Consider the following 23,009-nt stretch of genomic DNA (forward strand, 5'->3'; position numbering starts at 1 on the left):
GACTTGTAACAGGTAAAAAACCCTGGGAATCAATCTCCCCCTCCCTTAGATCTCTTCATTGGTTGCCCGTAAAAGACGGAATTACGTTTTAAGGCACTCTGCCTGACGCACAAATGTGTACAAGGAAGTGTGCCCCAATATCTATGTGAACAATTTTAATGTCACAACCCCAATCGCGTTATCCGTTCTACTAACCAAAATCTACTCCAGATACCCAAGGCCAAATACAAGTCCAAAGGAGAACGAAGATTTGCAGTCCAAGGACGTAGACTGTGGAACGCTTTACCAACCAGCATCTGAACGGAAGTGAATCACCAGGCCTTCAGAAAAAAACTCAAAAATCAACTATTCTAAAGGCAAAATATAGTAGGAAATGGATACCAAGCGCCCTGAGGCGATTCAGTTCGCATGTGTTGCGCTATACAAGTTTCTCACTCACTCGTTAATGGGATTGATTTAGCGTTTAGGTACTTACCCAAGAAAGCATATTGATGTCATGCCTTTGCATTTAACTGACATTACAGACAAGCCTTTGATTTTTCTGCTTTGTTCTGCAGGTCTTTCCGTTTCGGGTGTACATGGGGCTCTTGGCCCTCTTGCTCTTACCACTTCAGCAATCACTGGTCGTATGGCATATCCAGGGATGACTGCCATTCCTGGTCATTCTGTTCTCTTAATCAGCAATCTAAATCCCGATGTAAGTATTCATTTATATATATATATATATATATATATATATATATATATATACACAACCTTTGTGCTCTCTGCATATGTTTGTTTCCAACTATAGATGAAATGATTTTTCATGCAAATATTAATTTATATGATGCTATGTATTTATATTTTGTTTACCTCTAATATGGTTTATTACTTTGGCTATTGATATTGCATGTTTCTATATTTTCATGTTCTTTTAATTTTTGTGCAAATATTTCCACAGCTTATTACACCTCATGCACTCTTCATCTTGTTTGGTAAGTAAATTGACTTGATTGTTTTTGCCGTAGCTATGCATGCAAATGTCAGACCAAGTCCTATAAAGGCGGTCCCCTACTTACAAACATCCAACTTACAAATGGAGGGAGACAACAGGAAGTGACATGAAATCTACCCGTAGAAAGGGAAATTCACTCCTGTAAGAGTTATTATGGGGAAAATTGTGTCTCCACTGATGCTTTACCACCCGTCCATGTTTCCCTAACAATCCAAAATTTTTAAAATCCAGTTGTCATTGGGACAGAAAGTGAGGTGAAATCTTCTGAACAGGAGCACAGCTATCCAAAAAGCTTAATTTTCACTTAAAAAAAAAATGTACATATTCCGACTTACAAACATATTCAACTTGAGAACAAACCTAGGGTCCTTATCTTGTTTGTAACCCGGGGACTGCCTGTATACTAAATGCTTAACAGAATTTAAAAAGTTTGTTTGGAACCTTTAAGCCCCATTTGGAATCGAGGGCAGAATCGGGCCCTGCAGTTCTTTAACCCTACTGTGTAAAAGACTAACCCTATTTTGCTAGCATCATTTTCTTTCTTACTCTTGAACCAAGACTTTTCCCACACTGCAGCTAAAGCTGGACTCACTGCTGACAGCTATCCGGCATGGCTGCCTTTTAGCCTGGTGTTTGGAGTGCCTTATCTGCACCCCGCTTGATTAGACCTTGTGGAGATAGCCTGCAAGTGACCTTTGGACACTGGGTTCTGCATAGGGGGCTTTACAGACTCCAGTCTAAGTTAGCTGCAGAGGCCCAAAACCAATAACATTGACCCAGCTTGTTCCTGCCTCTAAGGACTTGTTGGGCTGAGCACCGGCGCTAATTCAAGTACATAATTCACTAGGTGCCTTTTTAAAAGTATTGCTTTAGCAGTGTGTTTGGGGTCATTGTCCTGCTGGAAGGTGAACCTCCATCCTAGCCTCAAATCGCACACAGAGTGGTACAGGTTTTGCTCAAGAATATCCATGTATTTAGTACCATCCATCTTTCCCTCAACTCTGACCAGTTTCCCAGTCCCGACTGCTAAAAAATATCCCCACAGCATGGTGCTGCCACCACCCTGATTCACTGTGGGGATGGTGTTCTTTGGGTGATGTAATGTGTTGGGTTTTTGCCAGACATAGCGTTTTTATTTGATGGCCAAAAAGTAAAATTTTAGTCTCGTCAGACCAGAGCACCATTTGCCATACCTTTTGGGATTTTCCACATGCGTTTCGCAAACCCAAAACGTGTCATTTTGTCTTTTGCTGAAAGTAATGGCTTTCTTCTAGCCACTCTGCCGAAAAAACCCATTCCGTCTCTCTGATTAATGTCCTCTTTGCCCGGTCTGTGAGTTTTGGTGTGTGACCGTCTCTTGGCAGGTTTGCTGTTGTGCCATGTTCTTTCCATTTGGTTAGGATCATCTCATTAGTTATGTGACTTCTGAAGGCAATTGGTTGTACCATAGCTTTTTATGGGCTTCATAACAAAGGGGGTGAATACATACGCACATGCCAATTATCTAATTTTACTTCACCAACTTAGACTATTGTGTTCTGATCCATCACATATAATTCAGATTAAAAAAAACATTGAACTAAAGGCTGTAATGTAACAAAATAGGTAAAAGGCCAAGGGGGTGAATACTTTTGCAAGGCACTGTATATGTAATTAGGGCCGAGCCAACTAATCGATTATAAAATTTGTGCTGTGCAGAGATTCCCCCTGCTGCTTGGCTGCAAAGAAAGGGACTGGAGAATCTCTGTCCTTAATCATCTTTCTCTGTATCTAAAGTGAGAGATCAGGGGTCTATTTAGACCCCTGATTTTTCACCAAATCCCCCCAATGGGGCTCAAAAAAATTGTAAAAATAAAGATTGTAAAAAAAAAAAAGACATTAATTGTAAAAAAGTAATATTAAAAAAATAATACAAATAAACTACTGACACCAATCTCTGCCCTACTGACACCTCCACTGCTCTGACACCAACATCTGCCCTGTATATATTTACATACATGTGTGTTTGAGCTTTGGGATGCACACCCTTATGCACACATATGGTCACACATCTGTGTTTTTTGGTGCTTTTTGCAGAAACACAGTACAGTTCATTTACATGGTTTCTTATGGGACACGTCCACATCCATGCTTATTTCAGCCGCTGCATATTTGTAAAGGGCAAGGACTTGTTTTAATGAAAAACGGTTCCATTTTGTTTTTTTAAGTTCAATATACTTCAATGGAGAAGCTGCAGAAAAGCATGTAATGCGTTTTTGTGGCAATTTTGCGTTTTTTAATCTGCCCAACAACAAATTGGTCCAAAAAATGTTTTAAATGCAAATCGCCACAAAGGTGATTAATCAATTAATCGAAACAATAATTGCCCATCTAATCGATTATGAAAATAATCATTAGTTGCAGCTTTATATGCAGCTGATGTCCACAAAGTGCTAAAATCTCAAAAATCAAGCAAACAATTTAACAGCGCTTGCAGTTATGATATAATATGATAGACAACAACAAATAGAATTGTCAAAGTAAAATGTGACAACAAACTCCTGTATTCTTCATATGTCGGGACCATGGGATGGAGTGGCAAGACTGAAGCCTTTTCTTACGAAGATGTGCAAAAACACATCTAAAGTCTCCCAAAAGCATGTGGGAAAATGTGTTCTGGTCTGATGATGAAACCAAGGTTGAACTTTTTGGCCAATATTCCAAAAGATATGTTTGGCACAAAAACACTGCACATCGCCAAAGGAACGCCATACCCACAGTAAAGCATGGTGGTGGCAGCATCATGCTTTGGGGCCGCTTTTCTTCAGGTGGAACAGGGGCCTTAGTCCAGGTAGAGGGAATTATGTACAGTTCCAAATACCACTCAATATTTGCACAAAACCTTCAGGCTTCTGCAAGAAAGCTAAACATGAAGAGCAACTTCATCTTACAGCATGACAAGGACCCAAAGTATACATCTAAATCACCAAAGGAATGGCTTCTGTGACGGTATCGGTATGATATCCCCGTCAAAGATTCCCTTCTTCCATAAGAACATCACCCAATATTCCACTAGGAGGAATATTCCTGAGATCGCCCATTAAGCCACACATTAGTCCAGGCTTACTGCTAGAACAAGACAGACTTTAATGTTATATCACACAGCTTATATGTCATTTCCAAAACTGTTACAATGACAAATCTCCGCCCCCCTCACGCTGGGGCTTCCATACAGATGATTAGGCAGACACGACGGAGCCGATGCTGAAAACACATTTTCTTTAAACAATGACATCAAGGACGCTGATTACTAGTTGTACTAAATACATTAACTAGACTGCTCGACCCCGCATATAGAGAGATAATTACCACACTGGAGCAATCAGAATAATTAACACAAGCCACTTAAACACAGATCTCCTTCACACAACACAATAGATCAATTAACCTTTAGAAATAGTGAGGGGACATTAGCACGTCAATAACCTGTTAGCCGAGGACAGAATCACACAGGGCAAGCAGGGAGAATTAGACTGAGACATATAGGCAATTGCATCACAGCTTCCCCAGAAGAAGATTAAAGTTTTGGAATGGCCCAGCCAGAGCCCAGACCTTAATTAGGTAGATTGAAAATCTGTGGGGTGATTTGATGAGGACTGTGCACAGGAGATGCACTAGCAATCTGACAGAGTTGGAGTGTTTTTGCAAAGAAGAGTGGGCAAATATTACAAGATGTGCCATGCTGATACTCATACCCAAAAAGTCTGAGTGCTGTAATAAAATCAAAAGGTGCTTCAAAAAAGTATTAGTTTAAGGGTGTGCACACTTATGCAACTGCAATATTTTTTATTTTTTTTATTTTTACTTCCCTCCACCTAAAAGATTTCAGTTTGTTGTTCACCTGAGTTGTACAGTTTATAGAGTTTATAGGTCACATTAAAGGTGGGAAAAGTTCTGAAATAATTTATCTTTGTCTCTTTTTTACATCACAGAAACCTGACAGTGGTGTGTAGACTTTGTATATCCACTGTATATACCATAGTATACATTTTGGTCTAAATCAATGAAGAAAGATTATTATTATTATTATTATTATTATTATTATTATTATTATTATTTTTTTCATTTAGTAAAGAAAAAAAACAAAGCACTAGAAGAAAGCTCTTTGTGTTAAAAAAAATAATAAAAAATTATGATTTTATTTGGGTACAGTGTTGCATGGCCGCGCAATTGTCATTCAAAGTGTGACAGCGGTGTAAGCTGAAAATTGGTTAGGGTTATCACTTTAACTTGGGGTGAACATTTATGTAAACCATTACAACTTTTTTTAATTCTCCTGTCGTAAATGTGAAAAAGGGAAGGAAACCAGAGTCAGTGCAATTTTTAAGCTTCCTTACACAGAGTATATTTAAAATTGTGTACATAATGCTGTAAACTTAAATTGGTACCAAGTGCAATGTAAAAGTGAAATGTCTAAAACACTTTATATTTTGGACATAGGCAGTGTACTGTTTCTATAACCAATGCTAAACATATAAACTTTTTTTTTTTATTGATAAGCGGTTTACATCTCTTTTTTTTTTTTTTTTAGGGGTCTATGGAGATGTCCACCGTGTGAAAATACTATTTAACAAAAAGGAAAATGCATTGGTGCAAATGGCAGATTCAAACCAAGCACAACTGGGTAAATATGCAGTCAAGAATTTTATATAGTTTTGTACAAGTCATTTTTCCACTTCATGCTTTGTCATTTGCGTTCGCAATTTGTAAAGCATTTAGCGTGATTCTTTCACTAGAGTTTTGGGCACCCTTTAAAACCGCGTAAGGGCAGTTGCTGTGTATCCCAATTTCAGTGCCATGTTAAAATAGCAACCAGACTCTGCGGCTCCTGCTGGTGTTCCATTGAAAAGTGCCCACGCATCAGTGGAGGCATTTTTTGACGGGAAAGAGAATGTCATGTACACTATTAAAGCTATTCACAGAGCGGAGGGACACTATAGTTCTCATATTGTGCCTTGCTGTTGCGGGGCGGGGTTTCGGTCTGCTCAAGGTCGCCTTTTGTCAGTGTTGCACGGCGTCTTTAGGGTCTTGATCAGCGCCTGTTCCTGTGTCTAAGGGCGGGTTGCAACACAGACAAACCCCGTCCTTCAACACAGCCACAAGCCGCCCTGCAACAGCAAGGCATAATGTAACAACTACAGTGTCCCCCTCCGCTCTGTGAATAAGCTTTTAATTGTATCCGTGAAATTCCCTCTCCCGTCAAAAAATGCCTCTTGTGATGTGCACATGCACCATGCTCACGTCACTCCAGCTGATCGGGAAATCAGCTGGAGTGTGGCTCCTTCCTGCGCATGCATGGGCACTTTTCGACAGAGGGCACATATCAATAGAACACCGACACTAGCACTGAAACCAGTGAACATCTGCAACCCAGAGATTAGCCCAGGATCTGAAATGAACAAAAACCTTTCAGCTTTGCTACACATGGCTGCAAAGCGGCACCTATGGTGGATCACTATAAACACAATCTTTCTACATTGTGCTTACACTGTAAATGATGTGATGATATGAGTAACATGACAGCACTTCACCTAGTCCAGAGCTTGCAGCTCGCTACTATAGTGATCTATTGCTAGCTAAGTTCAGCCAATAGTTTATTACTGTTAGAAGTGATCTGTTGCTGCACAGCTGTAGAGGGTGCCTTGATCAGGTCACCATTGTCCAGATTCAGACCCCCCATGAAGAAAAAACATGTATAAATAGTAAATATACTGTTCCTACTGGCCAACCTATCACCTTCAACTTGTTCATTTAAGATGGAAGCCAATTGCCATGCACAGCGTTTCCCGTTATGATACAGTCCCCCTAGTGTGTATTTTAATTAAAATATATATATATATATATATATATATATATATATATATATATATATATATATATATATATATATTACTCACACACCAATCAGCCATAGCGTTAAGACCACTTGACAGGTTAAGTGAATAACATTGATTATCTTGGTAAAATGGCATTTGAAAGTTGGGTCAATATATTGGGCAGCAAGTAAGCATGTCTCTGAAGTTGATGTGTTGAAAGCCAAAAAATGGGCATAGCAGATTCTTGTGTTTGGGGCTGTGTAGCCACAGACTGACCATGGTTCCCATAGTGACCTTTGTCCACAGCCAAAACTGATTACAGTGGGCATATGAGCATTAGGTTTTGTATTGTAAATATGGGGAGGTGCGCAAATCATGTAAAACTTGCATTGGGAAAAATTACAGGCAAGTGTATTTTTTCAGATTTTTGTACTATTTATAGAATAGAATTCAAGGAAATATAAATATGTATCTAAATCTGTTACCAAATAATGCCTAAGTTTTCCTAGAAAGAAAAATCTGGTATAATACATTGGGGTAGACTACAAACAAATGGTATAATGTGTGTAACCAAGAATGCAAAAATGAAAACCATTCTCTGTGACCCAGGAGGCCTTGGGACGCAAGTGGTTAATTAAAAATAAAATGTAATAGTGCTATGACACTAGCTGGAAGTACCAAAGCTCTGCCCTCTCAAAAGGCATGGGTGGCTTACCTGGCAACATTTTTATTTATTTTTTCTCAACTAGTATTCCAATCAAGAAATGCCTGCCAGACACTGCTAGGATGTGGACATCATTTTCTACATTTAAAAAAAAAAAGTTCAATCAAGGACTGCCCTCTTAAGCACCTTGATTATATTGTAAAGGGGAATCCACTCTCTGATGCAGCCAATGTAGCCAGGATGGTAATTAACCACTGTAGCTCTGGAAGATTTACCTCACTTCATGACCAGGCCATTTTTTGCAATATGGCACTGCGTTACTTTAACCACTTGACAACTGGGCACTTAAACACCCTTAATAACCAGACCAATTTTCAGCTTTCGGTGCTCTCACATTTTGAATGACAATAACTCAGTCATACAACACTGTAACCAAATGAAATTTTTGTCCTTTTTTTCCCACAAATAGAGCTTTCTTTTGGTGGTATTTGATCACCTCTGCGGTTTTTATTTTTTCCGCTAATAATGAAAAAAGAATGAAAATTTTGTAAAAAAATGATTTTTTTTTCATTTCTATTATAAAATTTTGCAAAAAATTAATTTTTCTTCATAAATTTGGCCTAAAATGTATACTGCTACATATCTTTGGTAAAAAAAAAAAAAAAAAATTGGGATATTATTTAGTCTGGGTGAAAGTTATAGGGTCTACAAGCTATGGTACCAATTACTGAAAATTGATCAATTTGATCACACCCGATGTACTGACAGCCTCTCTCATTTCTTGAGACCCTAACATGCCAGAAAAGTACAAATACCCCCCAAATGACCCCTTTTTGGAAAGAAGACATTCCAAGGTATTTAGAAAGAGGCATGGTGAGTTTTTAGAAGTTGTAATTTTTTCCCACAATTCTTTGCAAAATCAAGATTTTTTTTTTTTGATTTTTTTTCACAAAATGTTCATATTCGCCGGTTATTTCTCACACACAGCATATGCATAACACTAATTACACCCCAAAACACATTCTGCTATTCCTCCCGAGTATGCCGATACCAAATGTGTGAGACTTTTACACAGGGTGGCCACATACAGAGGCCCGACATGCAGGGAGCACCATCAGGCGTTCTGGAGCACCGAGACCAATTCTGACATTTCTCTCCTACATGGAAAAATCATCATTTATTTGCTAGAAAATTGCATAGAACCCCAAAACATTATATATGCTTTTTTAGCAAAAACCCTAGAGAATACAATGGCGGTCGTTGCAACTTTTTATCGCGCACGTTATTTTCGCAGCAATTGTTCGAATGCGTTTTTTTGGAAATAAAACGGTTTTGTGCTTTTAAAAAAAAAAAAACATTAAAGTTAGCCCAATGTTTTTGCATAATATGAAAGATGAAGTTACGCCGAGTCAATAGATACCCAACATGTCACCCTTCAATATTGCACACGCTTGTGGAATGGCGCCAAACTTCGCTACTTAAAAATCCCCATAGGCGACGCTTTAAATATTTTTACTGGTTACATCTTTTTAGTTGGAGAAGAGCTCTAGGGCCAAAAGTATTGCTCTTGCTCCAACGTTCGCAGCGATACCTCACATGTGTGGTTTGAACACCGTTTTCATATGTGGGCGGGACTTACGTGTGCGGTCGCTTCTGTATACGAGCACGCAGGAACAGGGGCGCTTTAAAAAAAAAAAATATTTTTATTGTTCATTTCACTTTATTTATTTTAGTTTGATACGTTTTTCCCCAAAAATAAATGTTTTGATCACTTTTATTCCTATTACAAGGAATGTAAGCATCCCTTGTAATAGGAATATAGCATGACAGGTCCTCTTTACAGTGAGATGTGGGGTCAATAAGACCCCACATCTCACCTCTAGGCTGGGAAGCCTGAAAAAAAATTAAAAAAAATAAAACGATCCTGGTTTCGATCGTAGCGGTGAGTCAGAAGAGGCACCAGAGGGAGAAGGGAGGGGAGACGTCCCCTTTCGCCTCCCGTAAGAACGATCAAGAGGCGGAACAGCCGACATGATTGTTCTTACGGTGTAGGGAATCGCCGGCTGAAAAAAATGATATCTGAATGATGTCTGTAGCTGCAGGCATCATTTAGATATCCCTGCACAAAGTCAAGGACGTCATGACGGCCGGCGGGCGGGAAGTGGTTAAAACGCATTTTTTTCCCCAGAGTATTTTCTGGGTACTGCAGAGTATTAGCCGGGGTATTGCAGAGTATTGGTGTTGGGGTATTGCAGAGTATTGGTGTTGGGGTATTGCAGAGTATTGGTGTTGGGGTATTGCAGAGTATTGGTGTTGGGGTATTGCAGAGTATTGGTGTTGGGGTATTGCAGAGTATTGGTGTTGGGGTATTGCAGAGTATTGGTGTTGGGGTATTGCAGAGTATTGGTGTTGGGGTATTGCCGAGTATTGGTGCGGGGGTATTGCCGAGTATTGGTGCGGGGGTATTGCAGAGTATTGGTGCGGGGGTATTGCAGAGTATTGGTGCGGGGGTATTGCAGAGTATTGGTGCGGGGGTATTGCAGAGTATTGGTGCGGGGGTATTGCAGAGTATTGGTGCGGGGGTATTGCAGAGTATTGGTGCGGGGGTATTGCAGAGTATTGGTGTTGGGGTATTGCAGAGTATTGGTGTTGGGGTATTGCAGAGTATTGGTGCGGGGGTATTGCAGAGTATTGGTGCGGGGGTATTGCAGAGTATTGGTGCGGGGGTATTGCAGAGTATTGGTGCGGGGGTATTGCAGAGTATTGGTGCGGGGGTATTGCAGAGTATTGGTGCGGGGGTATTGCAGAGTATTGGTGCGGGGGTATTGCAGAGTATTGGTGCGGGGGTATTGCAGAGTATTGGTGCGGGGGTATTGCAGAGTAATTGCGCAGAGTAATTGTGCAGGGGTATTGCAGAGTATTGCCGGGGAGCAATGCAGAGTATTGCCGGGGAGCAATGCAGAGTATTGCCGGGGAGCAATGCAGAGTATTGCCGGGGAGCAATGCAGAGTATTGCCGGGGAGCAATGCAGAGTATTGCCGGGGAGCAATGCAGAGTATTGCGCAGGGGGGTATGCAGAGTATTGCGCAGGGGGGTATGCAGAGTATTGCGCAGGGGGGTATGCAGAGTATTGCGCAGGGGGTGGTATGCAGAGTATTGCGCAGGGGGTGGTATGCAGAGTATTGCGCAGGGGGTGGTATGCAGAGTATTGCGCAGGGGGTGGTATGCAGAGTATTGCGCAGGGGGTGGTATGCAGAGTATTGCGCAGGGGGTGGTATGCAGAGTATTGCGCAGGGGGTGGTATGCAGAGTATTGCGCAGGGGGGTGGTATGCAGATTATTTCGCAGGGGGGTATGCAGAGTATTGCGCAGGGGGGGTATGCAGAGTATTTCGCAGGTGGGGGGTATGCAGAGTATTTCGCAGGTGGGGGGTATGCAGAGTATTTCGTAGGGGGGGTATGCAGAGTATTGCGCAGGGGGGGGTATGCAGAGTATTGCGCAGGGGGGTATGCAGAGTATTGCGCAGGGGGGGTATGCAGAGTATTGCGCAGGGGGGTGTATGCAGAGTATTGCGCAGGGGGGTGTATGCAGAGTATTGCGCAGGGGGGTATGCAGAGTATTGCCGGGGGTATGCAGAGTATTGTAGGGGGGGTATTGCAGAGTGTATTGCACAGTATTGCAGAGTATTGTAGGGGGTATGCAGAGTATTGCAGAGTATTGCAGGGGGTATGCAGAGTATTGCAGAGTATTGCAGGGGGTATGCAGAGTATTGCAGAGTATTGTAGGGGGTATGCAGAGTATTGTAGGGGGTATGCAGAGTATTGCAGAGTATTGTAAGGGGGGGTATTGCAGGGGGTTTCAGGGATGGCTGAGCAGGGATGGATGGATCTGTGACTGCAATAGTCACAGATCCATCCACAGCGCTGCTGACACCCGCGCTCCCCCCTCTCACACTGTACCGCTCGGTACAGAGAGAGGAGGGAGGAACCGGCGTCATCAAAAGACGCCGGTTTGTTTACATGTGATCGCTCCGTCATTGGACGGAGCGATCACATGGTAAACGGCCGCTATCAGCGGCCGTTTACCGCGATTCGTGATCGGCCGGGTCCTCTGGACCCGGCGGTCACGGATGTTCCCGTGTGCGCGTCCCAGGGGACGCGCGGGAGACGGACTCTGGGAGGACGTACATTGACGCCCTCCTAGAGTTAACCACCCGCCCTGTAGACGTATATTGTCTATAGGGCGGTTACTAAGTGGTTAACTGGTCACGCAGTACCCAAATAAGAAAAGTGTATGTCTATATTTTTTTTCTTAAAAATAGAGTTTTCTTTTGGTGGTATTTGATCACCCCTGTGGATTTAATTTTTTGAGCTATAAACAAGACCACTGACAATTTTGAAAAAAAAAATTGTTTTACTCTGCTATAAAACTTTTCCAAAAAAAAAAAAAAAAATCAAACTTCTTTATCAATTTAGGCTAATATGTATTCTGGCCTAAACTGAGAATTTTTTTTTTTTTAATTGGGCTATTTATTATAGCAACAAGTAAAAAATATTGTATTTTTTTTTTCAAAATTGTCGCACTTTTTTGTTTATAGCGCAAAAAATAAAAACCGCACAGGCGATCAAATACCACTGAAAGAAAGCTCTACTTGTGGGGAAAAAAGGACGTCAATTTTGTTTGGGAGCCACGTCGCACGACAGCGCAATTGTCAGTTAAAGCGACGCAGTGCCGGTAGCTGAAATTTCACCTGGGCAGGAGGGGGTATATGTGCCCAGAAAAGCAAGTGGTTAAAGTAACCTATTTTAGAAAAAAAACAAAAAACCTTTTACAACCCCTTTAAGGATGTTTTCATATAATGCTTAAATAGGTTATATGGGATAATTGCATATCTGCCAAAGCGTTTTCTTTAATGCCTTCTTGCCCACAGTCTGTAGACTAATGTTCTCTTACACAATGCCCTGTACTGCGAAAGCTGTACTGTGAATGTCTGCTAGCTGTCAAACCGAGCTGTGTCGCTGCCTCCTTCAGTCCCACTAAGGATTAGGAACCAGCTGAAGTGGTTCCCAATCATGGCATCATTTAGAAAAAAAATGCTTTCAGCTTGGCTTGCAGCAGCCACTGCAACCTCTGGATGGCATTGTGCCTCTTTTTAGTACTGTATTTGTCTGATACAGTTATAATATTAAAATATACATTTTAACCCCATGTCAATTTACATTACAACAAAAGTCGACAGTCAATTTTATGATTTATTTATTTTTTACCAGCCATGAGCCATCTAAATGGGCAGAGGCTTCATGGAAGGGTACTACGAATTACTCTCTCAAAGCATCAATCTGTCCAGCTTCCTCGTGAAGGGCACGAAGACCAAGGCCTTACAAAGGACTACGCCAACAGCCCGTTGCATCGCTTCAAGAAACCAGGCTCCAAGAACTTCCAAAATATCTTTCCTCCCTCTGCAACACTGCACCTGTCTAACATCCCGTATGTACAATAACAGGATATCATAATGTAATGGGTCATATGCAGTTATGTAATTGCTATAGCAGAATTATCACATTTTTAACTAATGAATGACATTTCCATCTTTTAGGAAGTATTTTCATTTTCTCTCCTTTTCTTTCTGTTCCTCAAAAAAATAAAATGCGTGCATGGCTATTTTTTTTTAAAAAAGGGGAGCATTTTAAAAGGAAGTGCTTCATGTAGCTAGTTTTGCTATATTCTGGGTTCATTGTGACATTGAGTGGCTGACCCAGTGCAGCCCACACCTGTAAATTGTGTGAAGTGTACTTAGTCTGGAACACCTTTTTTGATTTTTTTTTGGACCAGCTTATTTACATTTTTTTATTTTCGTGTAAGTTATAGTATGTGGGGAGGAAGGGGTAGGCACTGCAATTATCGGGCTGTGGAGAGGATCCTGCTCTGGCTCCACTCTCCTCCACAGTGCAGGCAGCAGCGGCGGAGGTGTCTGCTCCTCATGCTTCCTCCCCCTGCCAAGGCGCCGCTAGGCATCCAATAGGAAGGCCTGGTGCTTTGGCCACTTGGGAAGCGGGTCTCACTGACCTGTCCCCTGATTGGCAGGGAGGCACTCTAGTGTGAAAAATGGCAAAAATGTATTTTGCTATGGTCACACAATTGGTTGGGATAGGGGCGCACTCTCTGAGCCCACCCTTTTTTAGAAGCCTATTAAAGCCTCTGGCTCTAATCGGGTGCTTAAAAAGGTTGTAAAGGTTTATTTTATTTTTTTAAATGACAAACAAACCATACTTACCTCCACTGTACAGCTCGTTTTGCACAGAGTGGCCCGATCCTCATCTTCTGGGCTCCCTCAGCGGCTGTCTTGGCTCCTCCCCGCAAGAGCTAACCCCCCTCTGGGAAGTGTTCTCCCAAGGGGGTTAGCTTACGGGCGCGCTCCCTTGATACATTCGGAGGTTATAGCCGCTGACTATCACTCGACCCGCCCCCTAGCACTCAGCGTCATTGATTTGATTGACAGCAGCGGGAGCCAATGGCTGTGCTGCTATCGATCATCCAATGAAGAGCCGAGAAGCCCAGGCCGAGAAGCCAGCGTGTCCATGACGCAGGACTTTCGAGAGCTCAGGTAAGTAAACGGGGGGGGGGGCTGGGGAGGCCTGTAAGCGTCAGATGTTTTTTCACTTTAATGCATAGGATGCATTAAGGTGAAAAAACGTGATGCTTTACAACCCCTTTAACAAAAAATACCCCTGCCATAGGAATCCCTGTGTCCAGCATCCTGAAAGGGGCCGGGCGTGTAGATAGAGAAGCGGTGGCAGGCATGGGGGGCTGGGCGGCGTCCGTGTGCCCACAATGCACGGGCCGCCACTGGTGCTGCCTGTCTTTTACCCATTGAAGAAACAGATTTCTGCAGGCTAAGGGATTTTTGGCAGCTGTTAAAGGAGACAGGATAAATGTATTAAAAAAATCCAACTGTATTGCATCTGAAAGTTTAACTTGATCCAGTGCTTCAGCTGTCAGATGGCAGAAGTTTGTTTCCTTATTCAGTCCTCAATATGAATATACAGTCGTCCTCCACCTTTTAATTTCACTTTTTTTTTCTTTGCGGTGGTTAAAGTTGAGCTGCTTCTCTATGTGATTTACTCCTGGTAAAACCTGAATGCGCATTTATTTTTCCTATCTTTTTTTATTTCTTTCCGGAAAAGGCCTTCAGTCTCTGATGATGACCTTAAGAGATTATTTGCAAGCACTGGATGTTCAGTAAAAGCCTTTAAATTCTTCCAGTAAGTTTCTTTGGTCCATATACTTGCAGCACAATTACTATTGAATTGTGGAAAATTGCTTTTAATGATTTATTATAATGCATGCCTGTTCCATGAATATAAAAAATTGAAACAGTGTTTTAAATATAAACAGCAAAAGTGTACCCGTTCTTGTGGATATAACAAAAAGTGGCATCTAGTGACTCATAATAAGCTGTGTAGGCTGGTGTTATTTGATATTTGTTTGGATGCTATGCCAAAAAAAAAAAAAAAAAAATGTAAATGGAAATCCACTGTGTGGAGGAAAAATATCCTTTTCATTTTTTGTGCAAACATTTTTACAGCCATTAACTCCAGCTTTCCTCTGTTTTGCTTCTGAAAGGTGAAGAAAGTGCTACATGGAGATCATATGTTCATTTTTGTATTCTGATGCTGGCCAGAAATAAATACTGAAATTAACCACTTGTCCTTATTTGAATTGGCTTTTTTGAGGTCTTCTTTACCTGACACCTACGTTCACAGTAGTGGCAGTTTCCACAGACACGCATGGTTTCTGTGCATGCAGTTTTTTCTTCAGATTTATCAAAAAACATGAATGAGGGGAGCTGGATCTAAAGCTGCCTATGTATATGAAACCATATATTTAATAAAATAACAGTATAACAATTGTGCTTGCTTTTGTTTTTGAAGGAAAGATCGAAAGATGGCCCTTATCCAACTTGGATCACTGGAAGAAGCTATACTGGCTCTAATTGAACTGCACAACCATGACTTGGGAGACAACCACCATCTGAGAGTTTCCTTCTCAAAGTCAATGATATAATTTCTGCACCATTATTTTCCCACTTATTTTCTTGAAAAGACTGGACCATAGTTTTGGCTAAATCCCTCAGACAGAGACTGAAGATGCCAAGGCCAATTCAGCCTCATTTGTTATACTGAACCAACGTGAAAAGAAAAATATCCCACATCGTACAAAAGTTTATAACACAGAATGACCAAGGCATAAATATTCCACTGTACAGCAGTGAAATAAGCAGATTATGAGTTGTATTCATTTTGTAAACACACCCTGGCGTTCATTTCCTATTTGTTCCAAAACATTACACAGCATTTTTCTGACAATCATCAAGGTTTCAAGTTGCTTTAACGAAAATCATGTCTTTTTTATTGTTTTGGGTGAAAATGTAAAGGTTTAAAAAAAATCTTTGTTATTTATATCTGTACAGAGGTTAACATTAAATGTGTTTAAGGGACACCTATGCTCCTCTATCATAAATTATATTTGAATTTTTATTGCATTAAATGTGAAGGTCCTTGATGTTATAGGATGGTTGATTGTATATCAATTGAAAAATACCTTCGTACCCACCAAATTTTTTGTTAATTTTTTTAAATATTTTTTAGATTATGCACTAATATTTGTCAGTCTGTGTTGTATACTTTTTCAGTTTTTCTGCAAAATTGTAGACTTGCTATATATAAATTGAAAATACAACTCAATACATTCAAGCATTAAGAATTACAAAATGGCTTTTGCCAGATGAGATCTGTTGTGTAAACAATGATTTTGGAACAAAATGAAAATGTTCACAATTAAACAATGAGCTATTTTTTTTTCTGATCAAAAATAGAAACGTTTACAGTCTTAACAATATGATTCAGGTCTCATTTGGTTTTTGCAGATTTTTAAGAGATTATTTTTGGTAATGTGTTAAAGACTTAAACCTCAAGGGTTTTTTGTACCACTATAGTAACTGAAATCTATACATCAAAATTACTGTGTACTTATTTTACTTATGTGCCTTATGTGCTTATACAAATAGGCTAGATTATTTCTGATGTACCTTCTGCAATCTTTATTGTGGGCTTGGTGAGAGAGTTTTTGCTCCTTTATATTTCTAGATTTTATTTTTTGTTTGTGTTTTTAATATATATGTTTGCTTTTTCTGTTGTGTGCATCAAGGTTACTGTTCTTTTTAGCAGTAGTGAAAGCTAATAAGAAAACGGTAATAGAGAATAGAGTAAATGACAAAGCCTGCAAATCTGTAATTTGTATACATGCTTTCTAGAAGGTGGCTGGATATATTGAAAGTATACAAGCTAGGCTTTTTAATTGAGAAACTGGGTTTTGAGGCTTAAAAGGATGTACCCACCTATTGTAAGCCTCAGAAAAACTGGTGTGTGTTTTTTCCATGGCTAAAATGCATGTTAATTTCGCTAAAATATCTGTGTGTTTGAACTATATTATTGAGATTCAGTGTGAGAGAGAGTCAATATTTCTGGCCTTTGTTTGTTTTTCTTTTTGTACTGATTTAGAAAAAAATTGAGGAAAGGAAACGATTCCGATACAACCATTGTCCAATTCATATTAGATGGGCAACACAGACACCCTGTTTGTACTCGGGTTTAAGTCATCCACCCTTTGTGTACATAGATGCAAGTACATGGCCTGGGTAGAAACTGTGTGCTTACACACAAAATGCACCTCAATGTGCACTTACAGCTGCAGGAAAAAAGAAAACATGTTGATCCATATATTGTTTGTGTGTTGTTTTTTTTCCGTCAGACTTTCAGCTGGCTTTAAAACACATGTGAATGTACCCATATGTTTATTTAATTACATTGTTTTATTTTAAATATCAATTGTTGAATTTGGAATGTCAGTGAAAGCATTTCTTACTGTCTAGTATGATGGTCCAAAAATGGTTGGTTTGTTTGTGTACCTGTTGAAAGATGGTAGCTATTGGCCTGACTTCTTTATTCCTGTATGCGTTCCATAGTCTGCAAACTGTTCCCTCACTCAGGTTATCTTTAGTCTTTATTTTTTTTTTCTCCTGATGCATAACAAAATGCAAAAAAAATCTTGATATCTTATTCTCAAGAATGTCTGTTTACCGGCGCTGAATGTCAGTTGCTGCTATTGGCAAGAACATGCAGTAGTAACAAAATGTAATATAGCAAAGTCGAGTTGAGGTCTTAGCTGGTCTAAGTACATTGTGTGGTATTATACAGATTCTCATCCCTTTCATTGTTTAAATTATATATAAATATATATATAAAATTAAAATTCACTATTTCCTTTTTTTTTTTTTAATAGTATTCTTGTAATAAACAAGATGTCATGGAACTTCAGTATAATGGAACAGTGTTTTCTCAAAATAACGTATAATTTGTAGTGCATCTTACTAAATATATATATATATATATATATATATATATATATATATATATATATATATATATATTAATGTTGAAGGTGTTTAAATGTTAAAACTTTTCAGGGGCTGTTGGTTCTTTTAACCATGCTAGCCTGTGTTACTCTAAATCCCTACTCAGGTAATTCTCATAAGCAAAAATTATTGTCCTTCTTATTTTGAGTGACAGCATAAAAATAAGCAACTGTTGATTTGTAACCTATTTAAGAAAAAATTATATATAATATATATATATATATATATATATATATATATATATAATTATTATTATTTTTTTTCAAATTGAAATAGGCGTTATTGACCAATTACCAATTACACACATGAATTTAATAAAATGATTTAAACAATGTTGTCATTGTCTATGTGGAAGGGTGTGTCTGCCATCACCATTGGTGATGTGTGTTTGTGTCATCATTGGATGCATATAGAATTATTGCAATACAACTTAGTGCTATGTCTCTTTGAACACCTGATTACATCTATATAGGCAATAATGTCTAGGTACCACAGAACATCTTCCAGTACTAGTGAATAATGTAGGCCCTTGTAGTCTGCCTTAGCTGCGTTCTTGTATGAGTTAGTAAATTGTAATTCTAAAATGGTGTATATAGCTTGATAAAAAAAAAAAGACAAGCAATCAATGTTTCCACCTTCTGTTCTATGATGTTTAAAAGATGAAAATGGATACATTGATTACCCTTATTAATTATTAAAATGGATATGTTAATTACCCTAAACTACTGTTTTCAAAGCTTAAAGTCTTCCTTTAGGACAATATTCAGTCATGGAGGGGGGGAATTTCCACAAAATATTCTTGTTTGCTTAATGCCTTTCAGATGTGTTTTTGAAGTTATAAGATCGCACCTTATTCTTTTAGGCTGTGACATTCCCAATTCTAGACTTAAAGGGACACTAAAGGTTCCCGTTTTTTTTTTTTTTAAATAACTAACAAGTCATACTTACCTCCACTGTGCAGCTCGTTTTGCACAGAGTGGGCCCCATTCCTGGTCTTCTGGCATTCCTCTGCAGCTGTCCTGGCTCCTCCCCGCATTAGCTTAACCCCCCTTCATGGGAAGCTCTCTCCCAAGGGGGTTAGCTTGTGGGTGCGCTCCCGTGATGCAGCTATAGCCACCGACTGTATCACTCGGCCCGGCGCCCCACGTCATTGATTTAATTGACAGCAGCAGGAAGCCCGGCCAAGAAGCCAGCGCGTTCACGGCGTGGGACTTTGGAGGGGTCAGGTAAGTAAATTGGGGGGGGGGGGCTGGGAGGCGAAAAACATGTACCTTTACAACCCCTTTAAGTTGCCATTCTGAGCAGTACCTCTGAGATGGAGCCATTATTGAAGCAAAGATCTGATCGAATAGAAAGGTTGTTATTTTGTCCTTGGGCCTGAAATGTACATCAGGTATTTTTTTTTTAGAAGATACCAGTACAGCTGTACACCCAGTGTATAATTACTGATTAATATGTGTATGTTGAAATTTAAAACCTGATGCATAGTTGACTTCATTCACTTTGTCCACAAGTGCTTTTTGAACAGAAATGCCATGTACTCAAAGGCTATTCTTTTAATTAATTCATTTATAGATTGGCACCTTTGCCTAAAGCTTGATGTGTGCAGTTGGCTTCCTATGAACTCTGTTTTAAAATGGTGAAGGAGGCAGCTGTGGCTCGGGCTTAATTATAAGCGCTCTTACATTGGCAGATCTCAATATGCTGTCACATGCAAACATATTGGTTTTGTAAAGTCAACAGAAAGGAAAAAAGAAAATAGTGTGACTATGCGCATCAATGATATATTAGACAAGGTCAAAACTTTATTTACTGCATGATATTAGATGAAGAAAACATATTTTGTGGTTAACTGTTGTATCAGCTAGCATGTCTTTTTTATTTTTTATTCTTTGTGTACCATTGAGGTCACTAGCTTGAAGGGTTATTGTGGGGGGATAGCTCCATTAAATATATTTTTTAGGTTATGTGTGCAATATACGGTATATAGTTTATTGCTGTTTGATAGTGTAAAGCCACAGGTGGCTGTGTTTTATCCTTGAGAGAGCTTCATTCTTTATTTTGCTTGTCATAAAATAGTCCTAAGCTCAAGTTACCTAATATACAGTGACTTTTTTTAAGCATTTCTTGCAAAATATTTTTTAGCACCGTGCTCCTGTTAGAAAACAAACCCAAAAAGTATCTTGTATTAAGTGATAAACATATTTTTTTGCCAACACTAGTAGCTCATTTGCCCTTTATGATTTGTGAGCATATTTGATGCCCTTCCCCAAGCTTTGACTGAGGCAACACAGCTCTGAATACTACAGGTTTATATTCAATTAACCATTTTCCCTTGCTATTTTTTACTAGTATGGTATATTATATAGTAACAATAAATCTGAGCCTTAAAATATGGCCAAAGCTTTTTGGCCATGCTTCTCTACTGGATTCTGAGAGCGCACACACACACCACATTGAATTAACTTTACCATGAAATGAGATTTGCTTCATATTCAATATAAACAAAATGTGGGGTCAACTCAGCAGGATCTTTGCAACAAATGTGACATTCAATCTTTTTTTTTTTTTTTTTCTGCCCTACTTTAGTTTTTGTACTCTTAAGTTATTCAATATAAAAGGCTGATTTTTAAAGAAAAAAAATGGTTAAATACAATTTTGTACAATGTTAAAAAAAATACCTTCTTGAATTTGGATGTTCTGTGGATATAAGCTTCGGAAATCACATGAAACCACAGTGTTGTCCTCAAAGTGTTCTATAGACCGCCAAATAGTTTGTTGAAATCTATATACATTTTAGACTTGTACATCCTTTTCAATACCTACAGTTCTGATATCTATACAGGGGGGGGGGCACACTACCATGAGTTTGTAGTGCTACTGCATGATAAGTGCCTGTGTTTGCCAGTTTTTGATAGATTTTATATCCATATTGTGTGCAATGCTAGTTGTAAAAAAAAAAAAGTGACATAAAACACAACTAAAAAGTGTTTTTAACCTGTCAATATAAGAGTATTATAAGAGAACGTTTAATAATCTGTTGTCCAGAGAATTTTTAATTTGTGTTCACCTAATGGGCAAGCCTACAGTGCAGACATAAGTGATTCTAGAATTCTCATGTATCATCAAATTATAACTAAAATTTGTTAATTTGTTAATTTCCTAAACGCTGCCTAATTTGTGGCAGTACCTCCTGTGCACAATAATGCATTTGTGTATCGCCCATACTACAGATACCAAAAGTTGTACTGTATTGTAGTTTTGAAGTGGGTTGGATTTCCAAAAGCTTAAAGCGGAGGTTCCTCACTTTTTTCTATTTGTTTTCAATAACTAGTGTTACAGATATCATTATAAGACTGACTTGTTAGCCGCTTATCAAATGAGAACTTATAAAAATTCAGCCAGGCGTTATCCATCTTGCTTATGGGCATTCTGAAGCCCACAAGCAAAGACTTCGGGAAGCGGTGATGCTAGTCGAGTCACGTGACGAGGGACATAATGCGAGAATTCTATTACTACAGGTACAGATAGTCTCTTGGGAATCATGACACAGAACTCCCAGGAGACATTGCGCACAGCTCCTAGCACACACTGGGGCGTCGGGGAAAGGGATAGATACGCCCACTCCCGTGGGGAACAATACCCAAGATGTAATCCCTCAGAATAAAGGTAATAAGATGCCAACGAAAAAGAAGACAATTTTTTTTTTAAATGTATTAAGGCTGTAGATCATATTAAGATAAAGTTTAGATTGTGGGTGAACCTCCGCTTTAAATTTAGTTTTGAATTTATTACCTTCGGGTAATGTTTAATCATTTGAGGGTTCTGCTCTGACTGTATTCTTTATAATTAAAGTAAAAGCTTTCCATATAATGAACACAGATGGTGGGGAACCTGGGGGGAATTATTTTTTCCTTCTGTGGTATGTAAACCTTCCAGGGGACTTCACATCTGATCCTTCCCCACTGTGTTTTTACACTGATTCAACAGTGTTAATGCTAATCAGTCTTGTGTTATCCTAAAGCTAGCTTCACATTGTACCATTTCAGAGACTGCCAACAACTATGCAGTGGCTATACACAAGTAGATTTTCCAATAAACATTCATAGGAATAGTTGTTCAAAAATTCTTGTATACATTTAATGACTGGACAGATGTCAGTCAAAAGTACTACTGACATTTAATTTTGGAATTGAAGTAATTTCCTGAATGAAGACCACATACCCGGTTAGAAATTCATTTGTTCAAGAAAAAAATTCCATTCTGTCCCTTTTCTCTCCACTCTGGTTGAAAACGATCATCCGTTTGACCCCAATAATCAAACGACATTCTTAAGATGAAAATGTTCTACTAGTGTGTACCCAGCTTAAGGGCCTACCCATACAATACGTACATATGTCAAAATAGTTATTTTGACATACATAGTTATATTGATATATAATATATATTATTATATAGTTGATACATTTTACTGATCCAGCATATCAAATTTAACCACTTGAGTCCCTGGTGCCACTTTAAAATGGCACTGAATATCAGCAGGTCCACATTGGGGGGGGGGGGGTGTCAGGCTGGTACTACTGGCTGTTAGTGACAGCCGGCATTCAACATCAAGTCCAGGAGCTGAAACAATAATCTGGGCTTTCAATGCTTCTACAGAATGCTCCATAGGTTAGAAAAATGTAAACACTATGCTTCTATGTAGCGTCAGCATGGAGGCTTGGGTAGAACTGTTGCAGCTTTGTCCAGCCTCTCCATGCAGCAGTAGATCACTGTAGTAGTGTGATAGATATTTCTTCCCAAAATTCCCAGGTTGCAACATTGTCATTCAAGCTTTTAGCAACCTCAAACGTAAAAAAGGTACCACTGTGTTAATTTGTGCCTTTATCCGGACTTAATCTTAATGTTTAACAATTTAAGCAAACCCTTTTACTTCCCCCAGTGTCTGTCTCAATGTAGCGTTAAAAGTATAACATAGCTTTCCTAAAGTAAAGCGCTAGTTTTACCATTCCCATTTTCA

The 23,009-nt window shown here is 39.3% G+C and overlaps 1 protein-coding gene across 4 annotated transcripts in view; it reads left to right on the plus strand.

The window, feature by feature from the left end:
* Nucleotides 1–17,620, plus strand: part of PTBP3 (polypyrimidine tract binding protein 3) — a 188,373-nt gene extending 170,753 nt beyond the window's left edge. For all 4 annotated transcript variants that reach the window (XM_040361275.1, XM_040361260.1, XM_040361251.1 and 1 more), the window contains 6 exons: nucleotides 558–697; nucleotides 944–977; nucleotides 5,568–5,660; nucleotides 12,786–13,002; nucleotides 14,700–14,777; nucleotides 15,447–17,620. In XM_040361275.1, coding sequence (XP_040217209.1) covers nucleotides 558–697; nucleotides 944–977; nucleotides 5,568–5,660; nucleotides 12,786–13,002; nucleotides 14,700–14,777; nucleotides 15,447–15,579 — 695 coding nt within the window. In that variant the 3' untranslated portion in view covers nucleotides 15,580–17,620. The remainder of the gene's footprint in view (nucleotides 1–557; nucleotides 698–943; nucleotides 978–5,567; nucleotides 5,661–12,785; nucleotides 13,003–14,699; nucleotides 14,778–15,446) is intronic.
* The last annotated feature ends 5,389 nt before the right edge of the window (nucleotides 17,621–23,009 follow it).

This window comes from Rana temporaria, chromosome 1 (assembly GCF_905171775.1).
Source record: "Rana temporaria chromosome 1, aRanTem1.1, whole genome shotgun sequence".
In the NCBI taxonomy this organism is placed as follows: Eukaryota; Metazoa; Chordata; class Amphibia; order Anura; family Ranidae; genus Rana; species Rana temporaria.